The sequence below is a fragment of the Sylvia atricapilla genome, chromosome 6 (assembly GCF_009819655.1).
Source record: "Sylvia atricapilla isolate bSylAtr1 chromosome 6, bSylAtr1.pri, whole genome shotgun sequence".
In the NCBI taxonomy this organism is placed as follows: domain Eukaryota; kingdom Metazoa; phylum Chordata; class Aves; order Passeriformes; family Sylviidae; genus Sylvia; species Sylvia atricapilla.
This window is the reverse complement of record NC_089145.1, coordinates 9,986,513-10,002,305: the sequence shown is the minus strand read 5'-3', so window position 1 is coordinate 10,002,305 and position 15,793 is coordinate 9,986,513. Positions and strand designations below refer to the sequence as shown.

Here is a 15,793-nt window from a genome sequence, read left to right as displayed (position 1 = left end):
GTGCCCGTGAAGGGCCACAGAAGTGGCGCCGCCGCGCAGGGGAGTGGCAGGCGCGGGGGGGAGGGGGGGGGGGGGGGGGGGGCGGGGGGTGCACTTCCTTGTAGGCCCGGTGCAGCAGCAGTCGCTGTGACGAGGTGGCCGAGTGGTTAAGGCGATGGACTGCTAATCCATTGTGCTCTGCACGCGTGGGTTCGAATCCCATCCTCGTCGGGAATCAAATTTTTTCCCTCGCACCAAATTTTTTTTTTTTCTCCTCCGCGCTTCCAAGGGGATATCTCCCTCCCGCCTCTCCCTTCGGCCCTAATGGGGAGAAGGAAAAGCGGAGGTGGCGCCCTGGACAGACAGGACACCGCATCCTGAGGGATTTAGGGTCACAAAACAGGATGGTGACCCTCAAAGATTCCTGGGGTCGCAGCCAGGAGGGAATGTCATGAGAGATCTAAAGGTCACCCAGGTTAGTGTCCCAAGGAATTTAGGGGTCACAGCCAGGACACAGTGCCCCGAGGGATTGCAGCGCCTCACCCAGTATCCAACTTCCTGCGGGGCCTCTCCATGGAGTAGCCTGACTTACCTCCTTCCCTTAGAACACAGGTCTGCTGTGGAGCTGCCAGCTGTGACACTGGGAACAAATCCCTTTTAATCGCAACCTCCTCTGGAACCCCAACAAAACATCCTTTTAGGGCTGGCTGGGTCCTTCGTGAAAGCTTTGAGTAAGAATTAGAGAGATGGAAGATCTCTTCTATGAGGAAAGGCTGAGAGAGCCGGGACTGTTCAGTCTGGAAAAGAGAAGGTCCCAGGGATCCCTTAGAGCCCCTTTCAGTGCCTAAGGGGGCTCCAAGAGATGAACTTTGGACAAGGGGGAATGGCTCTGAACTTGGAAAGAGGACATTTAGATGGGATGTTGGGAAGATATCCTTCCCTGGGAGGGTGAGGAGACCCTGGCACAGGCTGCCCAGAGAAGCCAAGGCTGTCCCTGGATCCCTGAAAGTGTCCAAGGCCAGCTTGGACCAGCCTGGTCTAGTGGAAGGGGGATAGGACTGGATGGGCTTTAAGATCCCTGCCTCCCACTGAAAATGACATAAAATTCTCTCCAGATAACTAATTACTGCATTTGGCTTTGTCTTCCATCAAGTTATGGCAATTTAAGAGCATAAACGAGTGTACTGACAAGACAGAGGAAAACTTAGTCTCTGTCTAAGCCATCCATGGTTCACTTACAAAAAAGCAATAAGAAAAAAAAAGCGCCTGGAATTCTGGAATTAGAGACCTGGAAGTAGAAGCTCATGAAACACAGAGCTTCCAGAGAAGGGACATCTCCCACCTCTGCTGTGACAGCTCTGAGCCCTCCCTGCCCACACTGCCAGGGTTTTAACCACACTTAGATCCTTCTGGAAATTAGATCATACCAAATCCTGGGCAGAGAGTCGCCACATCACAACGGTGCAGCCTCATAAAAGACTGGTTAAAATAATATACTGGTTAAAACACAACTGGACAAGAGTTACTGTGTGGATGGTGAGTGTTTAGGGGCTAGTTCCAGCACAGGGAGAGGCCAAGGCACAAGGAAGTTTGCCAGGAGGGTTTATTTGTATGGAGAAGTGCTTTGGCACAGTGAGGTAGATATTCTCCTGATAAAGACAGAATTACAGGATCATCTAGGATGGAAAAGACCTCCAAGATCAAGTCCAAACCTAACCCAGCACTGTCAGTGTATGTCCAAGTAAAAGTGTACTAAAGCAAGGAATTCTTCCAGGACCTACATTTTGTATGGGAAATTTTATGCCCACAACCAGGACCCAGCATTTACCTCAGACCCAGTCTCAGATGAGAATTTATCATAGGGCATCTCCAAGAGCAACATTTTCCCAGGTAGCGAAACATCAAACACTGTTTTGACTTAAGTAAAATAAACTAAAATTAAATAAAATGCAATTAGAGGTAGGACCCTTGTGAAATAAATCCTAAATATTCATTGTTCAAAGAATCTTGGAAACAGAAGCCTAGAGGTTTTTTGACTAGGAAATTATAAGTTGCCAACGTTGCACCCATTATTCCAGGAAAAGGGGAAAAAGCAGTGGTGAGCTCCAGTGTCTCATCAGGCCCTTTTTACCCAATCTCAGCCAGGAAAATCCCTGACAGAGCCCTTTTTTGTAACAAATTTCTTACCAAGAAACCCTCCCAGCATAACTTGGGACACATTAAAGTCTAATTTAACTGTGATCCCTAAATCTACCCCCCTTCCCCTGCATCCAAATCCAGTAACAGCCCCAGCCACTCTTTTTTATACACTGAAGGTGCCCAAGTTCCATTTATTTCCAAGAAAAGTGTATTCCAATGCATCAAAAATCTGGATAATGTGGATTTTCAGCATCTCTCTAAATATCTGGAATTAAATTAGAATTATGAAACCATCGGCAGGATGTGGAACAGCAAAGCTCAAACCTGAGTGAATTTTTATGGAAACAATCAACATCAGCTGGATGATTCCTGCAGATAAAGGTATCACTTGGCTCCTTTGGGCCACTGGAAGCAAGCAATGGTTTATTGTGATTTGGTAACTACGTCCTGACCCTGGTGACATCAAGTGATTTTAGGAGGAAGGTACTAATTCCTGTGGGCTGGCCAACCTGAGATGCCCAAAATTAATATAAAAAGCCTCCCAGAAGCCAAAAATCAACTGTGTAAACACTGATGAAAACAAGAACTATGGTGATATTTATCATTCATACAAAATTATTTTTTAAAAAGTCTTCTGCTTTATAAAACTGCTCTTGTTTCTCTTGAAAGCTGACTGTCACACTGAACTGATATTAAAAAAATCTCTTCAATACAAAATCTGGGCAACAGTACCTCCAAAACCAGACCCAGCAACTGCACCCAGAACTACTAACTTAAGTAACTATTTGAATGAATATTGGTAATTTCAAAGGCAAGTGAATCTTGCTGAATAACAGCAGGCACAAAACAGATCACAGTGTTCTGGTTTGACCTCACAGTGTTCTCAGGAGTAATCTTGTAATTTTGAAATCAATCTGACAATAAAATACAGTAAAACCAGGGGTTTTTATGACATGACATCCAGCAACTCTTACTGTAAGACACAAGAACACAGCAGGCTGGAAGAAAAATCAGTTTTTGACTTTTAGTGCATGCACTTCATTATCCATGTGGATAATTGATCCAGAATCCACTGAGGTGAAGGCAAAGCTGCCCGTGCCGAGCAGAGCTCCGTCCTTCTCGCCCTCAAGTGCCAGTTCACTGAAGGGCAACACAGAACTCCTGTTTCAGCCTCGTTTCCCTGCTCGTTTTTTGCAGCACCTGTGGGAAGCGGGATAGCTCTCCAGCCCCACTGATCCCTCCCACCCCAGCTCAAGGCACGCTTTGTTCACCTCAGCCACAATGAAAAGTCAACCTTTGGTCTTTGCACGCCGCTGTCCCGGCAAGCAGTGTCCAACAGGTGCCGGGTATCCTGGTCATTCCTCCCAGTCCTCCATGGCCCACTCGGGCATGCTGGAGCAGTACTCAAAGTCCGTGCCCTTGTAGCGCAGGGCGTGCAGGAACATCACCAGCTCCTTGGGAGACGGGTCCCGCCTGCTCGTCCTGCACTCCACACACAGAGGGTCCTTCTCCTCCCAGCCCTTCTCCCCCGTCCGCCCCTCCTGATCCCCACACAAACTGAGCTCTTTGTCCTTATCAAGCATTTCCCGGTTGATATCAGAGTTCAGTGGACAAGCTGCTACGTCATTCCTCTCGGGATCCTTCTCATCCTCAGCAGGGCAGGAACTCCCATTCATAGCATCGGCCTCCGCAGACTTTGTGCAGTCACCTGAATTCCCACAGTCTTTACTTTCACCGCTGGAGTTCAAGTCCTCCTCCCCAATACCCAAGACGTCCAGGCTCTGTTTGGAACGATGCTCCTCTACCAGCGCCTTCAGGAGCTCCTCATCCGTCTTGCCGATCTTGCCGCCCTTGCCCCTGTCCGGGCCCCACGCCTCCATGTTGTAGATGGGATCGTTGACAATGGGGTGCCCCAGGAACTGCAGGTGGACGCGGATCTGGTGCGTGCGGCCCGTGCGGGGCAGGCACCTCACCACGCTGCTGCTGCCGTTGTAGCTGAGCCTCTGGAAGAGGGTTTGGCAGGGCTTCCCCTTGGGATCCACGCGGCACACGCCCACCTTGTAGGAAACCACCAGGATGGGCTCTTCGCAGACCACCTCGTGCTCTGGGAACTCCCCCACCACCCGGCAGACGTATTCCTTCTCCAGCTGCCGGGAGACACAAGAGCAAGGCTCAGGAAACACAGTGGAAAACACACCCAAGCTCCAGCCTTGCTCCTCCTCCGCTCTCCCCTCAATAAAATACATCTGAAGGTGGCATTTTATTACAACGGGAAAGGGAAAAATATTAAATCAGCTACTTAAAGCCAAATTTCCCCTCATATTTTCCCCAGTTGGAAAATATGGGAAATATTGGAAAAAATAGTTGGAAAATAGTTGGGAAATCAAGAACAGAAAGGCCTGGTCTATTTGCCTTGTATTAAATTCACAAGCCATCTCTCCACAGCCTTCGGTTTACAGCCCCTAAAGTCAACCCTGGAAAAAGTTCTGTTTTGTTCTCTCTTTGCCAAGAGGCTCTGGAAAAATGGGAATTTTAAAATTACTAAAGTACTGGATAAGTAAACATATGTCCACTCACAAATAAATCTCATTCCTAACTGGTTTGCATCATCCCAGTAAGTTTGCATAGTCCCACAGGACTATTTCTTAGGGAAGAAGACCCCCTTCAACCCTATATTACCAAAATAATTTAAACTTTAGGAGATCACCTTCAACCTAAAATTAGCAAAATCAATTAAAGTTTTAGGAGACCCTTTTCAATTAAATATTACCAAATCAAACTAACTTTGTAGGAGATCCCTTTCAGTCCAACATTACCAAATCAAATTAAATTATCACACTGAACTAAATTTTTAGGAGATCCCTTTCCAACCGATATCAGCAAAAGCAGTTACACTTTTAGGGTTTTCCATCTAATATTATCACGCTAGTATTACCAAATTCAATTTAAGTTTTTAGGAGCTCCCTTACAATCCAGTATTACCAAACTCAATTTTTACTTTGTTTTTAGCCTATTGGGGACGAGAAGCACCAACAGTTAAGAACAGCAACACAACCACGAGTTGTCTGGGGAGCTTGAGCTCATCCAGAGCCCAAATCTGGCTGACTTGGGAGCACATCTGCCCCAGGAGAGCGCAGCAGCTCCAAGCTCTCACCTGCCTCTGCCGGACCTGCTCGTCGATGCGCTTGGAGACGGCCGCGGTCTTGGCGAACATGAGCACGCCCGAGGTCATGCGGTCCAGGCGGTGCAGCGTGTGCAGCTCCCGCAGGCCGTGCTCCTTGCCCAGGATGAAGATGACCGTGTTGTGCCGGAACCTGCCGCAGGGGTGGACGGGCAGGGACGAGGGCTTGTCCACCACCACCACCTCCTCATCCTCTGCCAGGATGCGGATGGGCTGGGCAGTGACCGGCGGCTCGTGCCGATGCACCGTGTTCCTGAGGAAGTCGTTGTTCTGGGAGGGATAATGGACAATTAGCCTGGATCCAGTTTGTGCAACCACCCACCCGGCAATAAACAACAGGGACTTGACACTGCGGGAGAAGAATTAAAGCCCCTTTCTCCTGGGACCCCGGATTTAGGGTAAGTGTGTGTGTCACCATGCAAATCCGATAACCTGCCCACAGGTTATTCCCATTTCCAAGGGCTAAAGAAGCCGTGGGGCACGTACGGGGCTGCAGGATCTACACATTCCCGAAACCACTGGGGCAGCGATTCCCCGGGAGCCCCGATTTCCCCTTCAACCCCTCCACAGAGTTCACAGAATGGTAGAATACGTCGAATTGAAAGGAACCCATCAGGATTATCGCCTCCCGGCCCTGTGTTATCTGACCACGCAGCTCACGGGGTGACGCTGACGGCTCCGGGCAGGCCGGGCCCTGTCACCCAGCCCAGGATTCCCAGGATTCCCAGGGGAGCCCACCCCGGGGCTCGCCCACCTTGAGCACGATGTCCAGGTCGCGCACGGGCTCCTCGTTGAGGCGCAGGCGGCCGGCGCGGGCGGCGGCGCGGTAATAGGCGAGGGGCTGCGCTCGGAACTCGGTGCCGAAGACGTGCAGCAGGCTGCGGCCCACCCAGCGCCCCTTGCAGTAGGTGCGGAAGTCGAAGTAGTAGGGGCGCACCTTGCGCAGGCCGCCCTCGAAGTAGTACGAGGTCTCGGCGAAGTGCTCGGCGCCGAAGCTCACGCCGGCGTTCAGCTTCCGCGGCGGCGGCACGTACCGCTCGCCGCCCGCCAGCCGCCGTTTCTTGGGGGCCGGCGCCGCCTCTTCCTTGGCGGCGGGGCCCGGTTCCTCCTGCCGGGCTCGGCTGGGGCCGGCTCCCGGCTCGGCCATGTCCCCGCGGGGCGGCGGCCGGACCCCGCTCCACGCCGCGCGCACCCACGCCGGCCACTCCGCGCGCCGCACGCCGTGACGCATCGCGCTGCGCCGGGCGGCGCGGCCAATCAGCGCGGGCCGGCACGGCGAGGCCACGCCCACAGCGCCCCTGTCCATTTCCCGCCTCTCCCCCCCGGCATCGAGTCGTGAGGGCGCGGCAGGAGGCGGAGGCGATGGAGGAACGAGAGTGCCTTTATTTATTTACCTCCCAGCAGTTTCCCCACTCAGAACTGCTCCACAAATGACCCTCGAGGCTCACCGCAGCCTGCCTGCCCCATGTGAGTCTCCTCAGCCACTGCCTGCGGGAGGGACACGTCAGGGAAAAGCCGAAACATGAGCATTTTTGCCGAAACATGAGCATTTTTTTTGTAACTCCTACCATCGGAAAAGCCAAGAAATGAACATTTCTCATGATCTCAAAGAGGGAGAAGTCAAGAAATGAGCATTTTGCAAAATAACAGAAAAAATCCAATCCTCAAAAAAACGAGCATTTTTCATAATCCAAATCCAGTGTTGCTGCCCATGATTTAATTAGTTGGTGCAGGCAGGAAGAGAACACGCTCCCGTATTTAAAAACACTGACAAATCAGGGTACGTTGCTGCTCCAAGACACTAATTGCGACTTATTTTCTCCAAGCATTAGGCAGAGTAGTCGACATTAAAGTGGTTTTAGTGAAGCTTTAAGTATTCTTTCAGAATTCTCTGTGAACTGATGTTATCTAGAGTTTATCAGAGAGGATAGCTGGAGTTGTCTGGATCCGCTCTCTGGAAGCTCCAAGAGCCTCCCCTGGTCCTGTCCCTGTTTTCCATCCCTCCAGAATGAGCTCCTCTGAAGCAGAACTTCCCTTTATCCATTGATGAAATTTCCATTAAAAAGCAAAACCATACCGACCATCTACAGGCCTAAGTCCCTCTCATGAGCTTTCTGAGGTGCCTTTAGAGATATCCATCCATGTGTCAGAGGTCATCCCTGAGGCAAAGGAAAACCAACAGTTACTACTCCCTCGGTTCTATGCCAGCATCATGTGGAATTTAAGAACACACACAGGCTTCAGAAAAAGAGAAGATAAAACTCTGCAAGCTCTATCAGACAGGAAATACCCCCTGCTCTGCCAAGCTGTTCTCTCCTTTTTTTTTTTTCCACAAATCTGCCAGGGATCCAGGACTCAGTCAGCAAAGCCAAGGAAAGCGAGCTCAGAGGGAGAGGAAGGAGAGCTCCTCAGGGAAGAGCAGATTTTACCGAGGCCACTGCTTTTCCTTGTCTGTGAGGGGGACGTAGATGACGCCCATGAGCTGTGTCTCCACGATGTGCCCGTCGCTGGTCTTGTCGTACTGCATCAGCACCTGGTTGGCGCCCTCGGGCCCCACGGGCACGATCAGCCGCCCACCCGGCTTCAGCTCCTTCAGCAGCTGGAGACATCCCAGGCAGCAGAGCCAAAAACACCCACACAGACAATTGTGAAGGTCAGGACAGAAGAGGAGTTTCCAGTGGTTCCCTCATTTTCTCCGGGGACAGCCACTCTTACCTCCTTGGGGACGGTGGCTGCGGCCGCTCCCACATGGATCGCGTCGTAAGGAGCCTCCTCGGGGTATCCCTGTCTGCCATCTCCAACTACAGAGAGAAAACATGCAGGGAAGGCTTTGGTTGTCGTCACAGCTCAAAGTATCAACACAGACTGGAAGGACTTTGAGGAGCAGAGCCAAGGGAAAATCCCTGGGATTGCAGGGAGCTCACCCACAAGCTTCACACGGCCAGAGCTGAGCAGCGTTGGATCATCCTCTTGGACGTTCCGGATGGATTCGTGCACCAGCTCCTTGATGTGCTCCACACCCACAGCTTTTCCCGTCGGGCCGATCTGGAAAGAACATCAGTTGAACACCTGATGCCTCCCATATGGAAGAGACAGGGCAGGTTTCAGTGGGAACTGGGGAATTTCTGGGAAGACATTCCATAGCAGAGGTTCTGAAGAGGAGATGCAAGCACTGTGCCTCTTCCTTCATTTTAAGGCTGAGTAGTCCCAACTATATCAGCTAATGAAGGGATGTGCTTCCCAGGCTGGGAATAGAGTGCCATGAGCTCACCATCCTGGCGAAGCATGCAGTGAGGTATCCGCTCCCAGATCCCACATCCAGCGCCTTGGCACCTTCCACCAGCTGATCCTTGAGCAGCTCCAGTGCGTGGGCATGCTGCAGGGACACCCGAGACAAGGAAGTGGGAAACTTCCCGGGGCTAGTCTCCACTTCCAATACTTTTTCTTGTTTTCTGATTTAATCACAGCACACCCAGTCTTATGCCTGACAGTTCCAGGGCAAAACTCAAGTGTCAGACCCGGAAGATCTTTTGCAGGACATCATTTAGGCAGAGGAGGCTCAGGAATAAGTTGTGAAACAGCAGGAAAAAAGGCCTCATGCATAAAAAGGGACAACATAGAATTCCCATCTAAGCACACTTTCAAAGCAACTGAAAGTATTTAGGGGAAATTCCTCTTTAAAAGGAAAATCCCTAAAGAAATAAGCAGGATAATCATGTCCAAAAGATGTCTCAGTTTTCCACCCAAAGAAAAATTAAACATAAAAAGAGAAATAAACAATTCCCTCCATGCCTGTTGAAAGTGAGGAGTTTTCACCTTACCATGTGTGGGGCGCTGATCGTAGCCTTGTAGCCTAAAAGGAAACGGGTGACACGAGTTATTTGATAAGGAATAAAATTCCCAGTGGGAACAGTTCTTAATGCTCCCCCACCTTCCCCTAAAAACAGGAAAGCACTTGTCTCCTTTCACAGAATCACAGGATGGTTTGGGTTGGAAGGGACCTTAAAGCTCCTCCAGTCCCTGCCATGGGCAGGGACACTCCAAGCCCCATCCAACCTGGGCTTGGACACTTCCAGAGATAGGCATTCCACAACTGGACCATGGAGCACCTGCCAAGGCACCCTGTGCCCTGCTGACAGCAGATGTTGTGACAGAGGTGACTCACCAATGGACTGAGGAGAATCCATGTATGGGAAATACTTGATGTAGTGGCCTCTGTCTGTAGCCAACAGCACGTCGAAGACTCGCTGAGACTTAATGATCCCTTTTTCTGGGATAGAAAGAAAAGAGAGACAGGCAGGACTTAAATCCTTGGCATTCCAGCAAGAAGAGATTGGCAAAGGGAAGCACACTTCAGGGAGTTCGTGGAACTGAGGGAATTAGTGAGGGATCTGAGAGAGACTGCAAGCCAAACGCTGATGGAAGGACATCCTTTCCCATTCCCGCTAGGGGCCCAGCCACCAGCCCATCTCCAGAGGGTGGACACAACACCCACAACACTTCTGGCACTGCCAAGTGTAACGGGAGTGAAATGGAGTCACGTTTCACGGGAAACGGAGACTCCGGTTCAGGTTTCAGCAGTGAACTCAAGGGCCATGACCGCGGAGACATCCAACATCCCTTCACATCTTCCTGCGGGAATTCTGGGGAAGTTTACGGCTGTTTTTATGTGTGTTCCAGCCCGCTGTCCTGAGCGGAGCGGGAGCACCGGGCACCATTCCAGCCCCCGGGCAGAGCTGGAGGCACAGCATGGATGTCCGGGACACTCGGCTGCACCCCCGGGCTCGGAACACCGAGCTGCGGCATTTTAAAGGGCGCCACACGCTTCCAGAGGCAGGAAAGGAAGGTGTGGAGAGGCTTTCCTGCCCCCTCTGGCACAACACCTTGTTTCCAACTATAAATAGAACGAGTTCAGGCTGGAGCAAATGCCGAAATTCAGGAACATTAACCCCAACCCTTCCGAGCGAGCGGTGTCACACGGTGTGACACTAAAAATCCGTAGACAGACAGTAAATATCCGTACAATGACATTCCCACGGATGCTGCCGGGACTCACTGTAGAGGTTGTTGACCAGCTCCGCGTGCGTTTTGCCGCTGGATGTCCAGGCCATGGTCCTGGCGAAGAGCAGCCCCATGAGTGCCAGCACGGCGCCGGACGGCAGCTGGCTCATCCCACGGGACACGGCAGCGGCCTGCGGAGAGAGGGGGTTCAGAGGCACGCCAGAGCTCCCCGTGTCCCGCCGAAACACATCCCGCCCTCTCTAAACCACGGCAAAGTGTGACAGCGGCTCCAGGATCTCACACCGCACTCGCCTGCGCCGCCCGCGGCAACTTCCGCCCTGTGCCAACATGGCGGCACGGCGGCGTCAGCGTCCCCCGCCCTGCGGGCCAATGGGCGCTCTCGCTCCGCCGGTGGCGGCGGTGATTGGCCGGAGCCGGCGGCGCTGATTGGCCGGGCCCGGGGCCGGAGCGGCTCGGGCGGAGGTGCCGCGGTGCCCGGAGCGCGGGGCGGTGGGTGCGGGGCCGGGGCGGCCTCTCCGCCTCACGGGCGGCCGCGGGGACGGCGCTCCCTGGAGGGCGGCCGGGCGTCCTGGTGGGATGAGAGTTCCCTGGAATGCCCGCTGGCGTGACTTGGGGAGAGGGAGGGGAGGTGGCGGAGGCCTGGGCGGGCGGATCCGCTCGGTGTTCACCGTTTATTCCCCCCACCCCGTGCCAGGATCCCAGGATGAGGATGATCGAGAGCGTGGACTCCGCCGTGACCAGGTCCAGCGAGGACCTCTGGGCTGAGATCTGCTCCTGTCTGCCCCATCCCGAGCACAAGGACGCCGGCGATGCGTTCACAGACTCCTTCGTGGATTCCTACGCCGAGGGGAGCGGATCGGGCTCTTCCCAACCCGCCCTGAAGCCCTGGGCCCCCCTGAACGACTCAGAGGTGTATTTAGCATCCCTGGGTGAGTGTCTCCCGCTGCTGAGGTGCCTGCTGACAAGCTCTGTTTGTGGGGTGCCGGTGCTGTGGGCAAAAAGTCTCCCGGCTCTTTAATACAGATTCTGACTTATTTTCTTCGAGTGCAGCAATGGAAAGGTGAAGCTCAGTCAGAGCTTCGTCATCTCTGCCACAGAAAGGAACTTGTTATCAAGTAAAAGCTGAAAAATTACGTTCTTACCCTCCGCAATAAGTGTGAGGGTGCACACAGCAACAGAGCAGGTGGCAGGAGTGGCTTTTAAAGCTTTTTATTTCTGCTAGAACTTTCATTGTGCCTTCGTTGCTGTTTCACAGCACACCAAGTAGTGCAATGAGAGTGATTTATATTCCAATTTGCATGGAAATTGTGGGAACTCAGTGCCTGCGAGATCCGTGCCCTCCTGTGTGATTTCATGGAAGCTGAGCAGTAAGTGTGAAAGTTATTAAAACCCCAAATGGGCAGAGTTGGCTGACTGCACAAACCTTATTTCCTTCAGAAGCATCACCTGAAAAACATCATCTTGTGTGTATATATAGGACAGAGAGCCACGCAGGCTTGAAATACAGGGTAGAAATTACTTTTTAAATAGAAATTAGTCTTGAAAAGTTAATTTAACTTACTTTTTGATATAGAAGTTCAGATCCTTCTCTCCTTCCAGAAAAAAAAAAAATAACCAAGATAACACAATCCCCTGTTCTGCTCACAGAGAGAAGACTGATGAGGATCAAAGGCCTGTCCCAGGAGGTGACTTCCAAGGACATGCTGCACACGCTGTCCCAGGCCAAGAAGGAATGCTGGGACAGGTTCCTGCAGGAGAAGTTTGAGGCAGAATGTTACGTTGAGGGCCACGATGCTGACGAGAGGTAACGAGCCAGTCCTTGGGATAGGGTCACCACTTGCCTCTTAAAAACTAGAAGAAGCTTTTGTCAGGACATTACAGGGAAATTCCATCTCTCTGCAGCTCGGAGAGGCTGCCACAGGATTCCTGCAGCATTTTGGGAATGCCGTTTGGAGTTGTGCTAGAGGGAACACAGAGCACATAGAGTTTGAGCTTCCAGTGCTCCTTGCTGATCTTTGCACCCCTCAGACTGCATGGAAGCAGCTGGGGCCTACTTAATGATTTCCCTCCTCACACACGTAGGGTAGGGAAGGAATGGAGCAGAGGAGGGAATGTCCAGTGTGTCTCAGATGGGGATTTGGAGTTGGAGCCAGTCCTGGGATGAGATTTCCCTTCCCTGCCTCTCTTAGACTACTTTTGCTCTCTCCCCCATTTCCCTCTCCCAGATGATGTCAGAACTCAGATGGGAGCCCTCTTCCTAAGCAATTTCCCATTCCCAACCACATGGAACACTCTCCAAATTCCTCATTTCTCCGCTGACATTTTCCATGATTGCTTCTGGATGACAAGAAGATTATTTTTCTCCCTTGAAGAAAATCTACTTAAGCCAGAACTGTGAAAAGTAATCCCTATTTATAAGGAAGTTTCAGATGGTTTCTTTGGTCACTAGTTAACTTAAATGTGATTTATGTTTTAAACCAAGCTTTTATGTGCTCTTTCTACTGTTTTTAAAGGGTTAGGATGTTATCCAGGAAAGAATTTCAGTTCCCAGAACTTGACTATGAATTTAGAGGTCACTCCTGAATGGTGCTGAAGTTTTGAGTCTTACCCAACCACCATAATTAAACAAGCCCTAACTTTTAAGTGCACTGAATTATGATGTTAGACTGTTAGGGTTATACAGTTTTTTTTAACCTTCCAGTGCTATTAATGCTCACACATTTTGAGATATTCTTCCTGTTTTGTTTTTGTTCCTTTCCCTTCCCTGCCCCCCCCATATTTTCTGATCTTCTTCACTAAGAGGCAGTCAGGGGTTTGGTTTGTTTGAGCAAGAGGTTTTTTACTTCCAGCCCAGAGAGCTGAAGATTCCTGGAAACATAGATTGGTTTGGGTTGGAAGGATGACCTTAAGGCTCATCCAGTTCCACCCACCTTCCCTGGGCAGGGACACCTTCCACTATCCCAGGTTGTTCCAAGCCTTGTCCAGCCTGGCTTTGAACATTTCCAGGCATGGGGCAGCCACAGCTTCTCTGGGCAACCTGTTACAGGGCCTCAGCACCCTCTCAGGGAAGAAATTCTTCCCAATATCCCATCTAAACCTGCTCTCTGTCTGACTGAGTTGGAGTCTTTGGCTACAGAGACAGAGGAGAACTCCAGGTGTGTGAAGGCTGAAAGGGATCCGAGAGAAATCAGAGCATAAAACATGTTCTAACCACAGGTTAAAAGGCCCACCTGCAGGGAATGGCTTTGTAGGACGACAGATTCTGTTTGTCCCTCTTCCACAAGGATCCATCCCACACCAGGCCTTCCCTGTGGGAACGGGAATACCTGCGGAGGAGCAGGAAATGCCTGTGGAGTCTTTTCCTGTCACTTCTCTTGTGCGTTCCTGGGTGGCTCTGTCACTGCCTCGCCTCACGGTGTCCCTTTGCTGTCCCCAGCACGCTGGAGCACCTGAAGCGCTGGCTGCAGCCTGACAAAGTGGCCATCAGCTCCGAGGAGGTGCAGTGCCTCATCCCGCCGGAATCGCAGCCGGAGAAGCCGGAGGCCGAGGAGGAGCCTCCGGCTGCGGAGCAGTGAGAGCCCCCAGGGCTGCCTGTTGACCCAACCCCCTGGAAGATGTACCCAGCCATAGGAATAGCAGGAAGGGGGGGCACAGAGCAAATTATCAGTAATTGAAAAGGTAATTTTTACAAGAAAGAACCCCCAGCACACCAAATTCCAGCTCTGGAGCTCTGCAGACAGCAGCTGGCACTGGTAGGGACAAGAGGGAACGCCTGGGACACGGCTGAGCCAAAACCTCACCCTGATCTTCTCCAGCCTGCAGCCACTTCATCATTCCAGCTTGGATGTGGATTGTTTGGAATCCATCAGGAGGCACATTCAACAACATCAACAACAAAAAAAGTTGTTGAGAAGCGCCAGAAAACATCACGGTCTAAAATAGAGCAGAGAAACCACTGAATCACTTTATTCCTGTCTTTTTCCTTTTCATTAATCAGTTGGGCATTTTTTTCCCTCTCCTGCCAAATCCACTTTGATGTTTTCTCCAGATCTTCACTGTTCCAGTCTGACTTGGCCCCAGGCTGTGCCAGGAAGAAGACAGATATTTCTCACCTCTGTGAATTCAGGGCCCTAAAGGAAGCTCTTGCTGTGGTCAATAAGTTGATGGTGTCATTGACGTTGTAACTATTTCACATTCCTTTCTGTAATGTGTCTCCTAATATCTCACTTTTTTTTTTCCCAAATTCTCTATTATAGACTGTAGGGGGAGTATTTTTCCTCTTGTTGGTCATTTTGTACCTGTTCTGTATTCCTTCAGCCTCTCCAGAAAAAGATCAGATGAGATTCTGTATTGGGAAACCAAGAGGGGTAGCCAGGGAGACTAAAACCAGCGTGTTTTCATCACAGAATTGCATATAATTCTCTGACCTGAAATATATTTAGTATTTAATTGTTTCTTTCACCCCGCTTAACTCTGCAAAGGGTTATTCCCTTTTATTAATCCAAGAATCTGTGATTTTGTGCCGATTTTTCGCTGATCTGTGTGTTCTGCCTCGGCACCAACGCTGGGGGTCGGTAGAGGGAAGCAGCACACTCTGTCAGAGCTCCTTGGGGGAAATTGTGGTTCTAGGAGTTAATGTACGCCAGATTCGTACCGTGTTCATTTATGTATCTGTTTGGAAATACTTTTTTAGGAGTAAATACTTGCTGGAGCCTCCCAGTTTCCTGTCTCTGTACCCAGATAGAGGCGCTGCTCTCTCAGTCACTGTGTCACAACTCAGAGATTGTTCCCACCATCAGCTTTCCTGGTGTAACTCCCACCCTACCCTCACCTCCCAAAAAAAGCCATGCTCAGAATTCTCCATTCAAACGACCCCTTGTTTTTTAAACCTTGGGAAATGTGGTGAAGCATCTGAGTGCCAGTGATGCACAGCTCACAAGCCTTATGTCTTGCTGGATTGGTCATTAAATGTCCCTTTCAATTTATCCTTTAACTGTCCTTTATTATATTAAGTCTGTGTCCTTGTGCAGATCTCTCTCACCTGATGTAACAAACCTGTGACAAAGATGCAGAACTCTGAGCTATTCCCAGAAATGGTTTGTGCAGAGAGAGAAAGCAGCAATTTCTGTCCCCAGCCTATTTCCCAGTCAATAAAGTTCTTACGGGTAGCAAGCACTGTGAATACGTTTAATACTATCTTATCCATTCTTAAACGTAAATGAGGAAGAAATGTACCCAAAAGAACTGTGCTGAAATAATTCCACAGCCACATCACCAAGAATTTCCTTTGGAGAAGGGACCTGAGGAAACAGCTCTTACCATTTCACTTGTAAAAATAATTACCATTCCAAGATTCTCAGACCTGCTCTATGGAAACATGTGGGGCAAAAGAAAATCCAGCTGATCGTTGCAAAGATTGAGCAATAATTTCCTTAAATTAATCCTTTATGCAGAGTTAACTTTTCCTCCCTC

General features: G+C 50.6%; 3 protein-coding genes and 1 non-coding gene across 10 annotated transcripts; 2 read left to right on the top strand and 2 right to left on the bottom strand.

Annotated features, from left to right (window-relative positions):
• The first annotated feature begins 128 nt into the window (after positions 1 to 128).
• TRNAS-GCU (transfer RNA serine (anticodon GCU)) lies at positions 129 to 210 on the top strand. Its single transcript has one exon. It is a non-coding gene; the product is annotated as a tRNA-Ser (tRNA).
• Positions 211 to 2,977: 2,767 nt separating this feature from the next.
• RPUSD2 (RNA pseudouridine synthase domain containing 2) lies at positions 2,978 to 6,605 on the bottom strand. Its single transcript, XM_066320678.1, has 3 exons — positions 6,054 to 6,605; positions 5,273 to 5,569; positions 2,978 to 4,265 (listed from the first exon to the last, which is right to left on the bottom strand). Exons 1-3 carry the CDS (start codon positions 6,603 to 6,605, stop codon positions 3,474 to 3,476), a joined length of 1,641 nt encoding a protein of 546 aa, XP_066176775.1. The 3' UTR covers positions 2,978 to 3,473.
• A 55-nt stretch (positions 6,606 to 6,660) lies between these two features.
• Positions 6,661 to 10,647, bottom strand: LOC136362293 (protein-L-isoaspartate(D-aspartate) O-methyltransferase-like). 6 transcript variants are annotated; one of them, XM_066320681.1, is made up of 8 exons: positions 10,356 to 10,647; positions 9,465 to 9,569; positions 9,121 to 9,152; positions 8,571 to 8,675; positions 8,224 to 8,344; positions 8,015 to 8,100; positions 7,729 to 7,898; positions 6,661 to 7,458 (listed from the first exon to the last, which is right to left on the bottom strand). In XM_066320681.1, the coding sequence occupies exons 1-8, from the start codon at positions 10,468 to 10,470 to the stop codon at positions 7,446 to 7,448; spliced, it is 747 nt and encodes a 248-aa protein (XP_066176778.1). In that variant the 5' UTR covers positions 10,471 to 10,647; the 3' UTR covers positions 6,661 to 7,445. The 6 variants fall into 6 exon arrangements, with proteins under 6 accessions (XP_066176778.1, XP_066176777.1, XP_066176776.1 ...); XM_066320680.1 differs by having other exon boundaries at positions 7,729 to 7,933; positions 8,016 to 8,100; XM_066320679.1 differs by having other exon boundaries at positions 7,729 to 7,933; positions 8,016 to 8,100; positions 8,228 to 8,344.
• Positions 10,648 to 10,747: 100 nt separating this feature from the next.
• Positions 10,748 to 15,306, top strand: CCDC32 (coiled-coil domain containing 32). Of its 2 annotated transcripts, none has more exons than XM_066320677.1 (4): positions 10,748 to 10,810; positions 11,016 to 11,250; positions 11,969 to 12,125; positions 13,758 to 15,306. In XM_066320677.1, the coding sequence occupies exons 2-4, from the start codon at positions 11,025 to 11,027 to the stop codon at positions 13,894 to 13,896; spliced, it is 522 nt and encodes a 173-aa protein (XP_066176774.1). In that variant the 5' UTR covers positions 10,748 to 10,810; positions 11,016 to 11,024; the 3' UTR covers positions 13,897 to 15,306. The 2 variants fall into 2 exon arrangements, with proteins under 2 accessions (XP_066176774.1, XP_066176773.1); XM_066320676.1 differs by having other exon boundaries at positions 10,762 to 10,892.
• Positions 15,307 to 15,793: the final 487 nt, after the last annotated feature.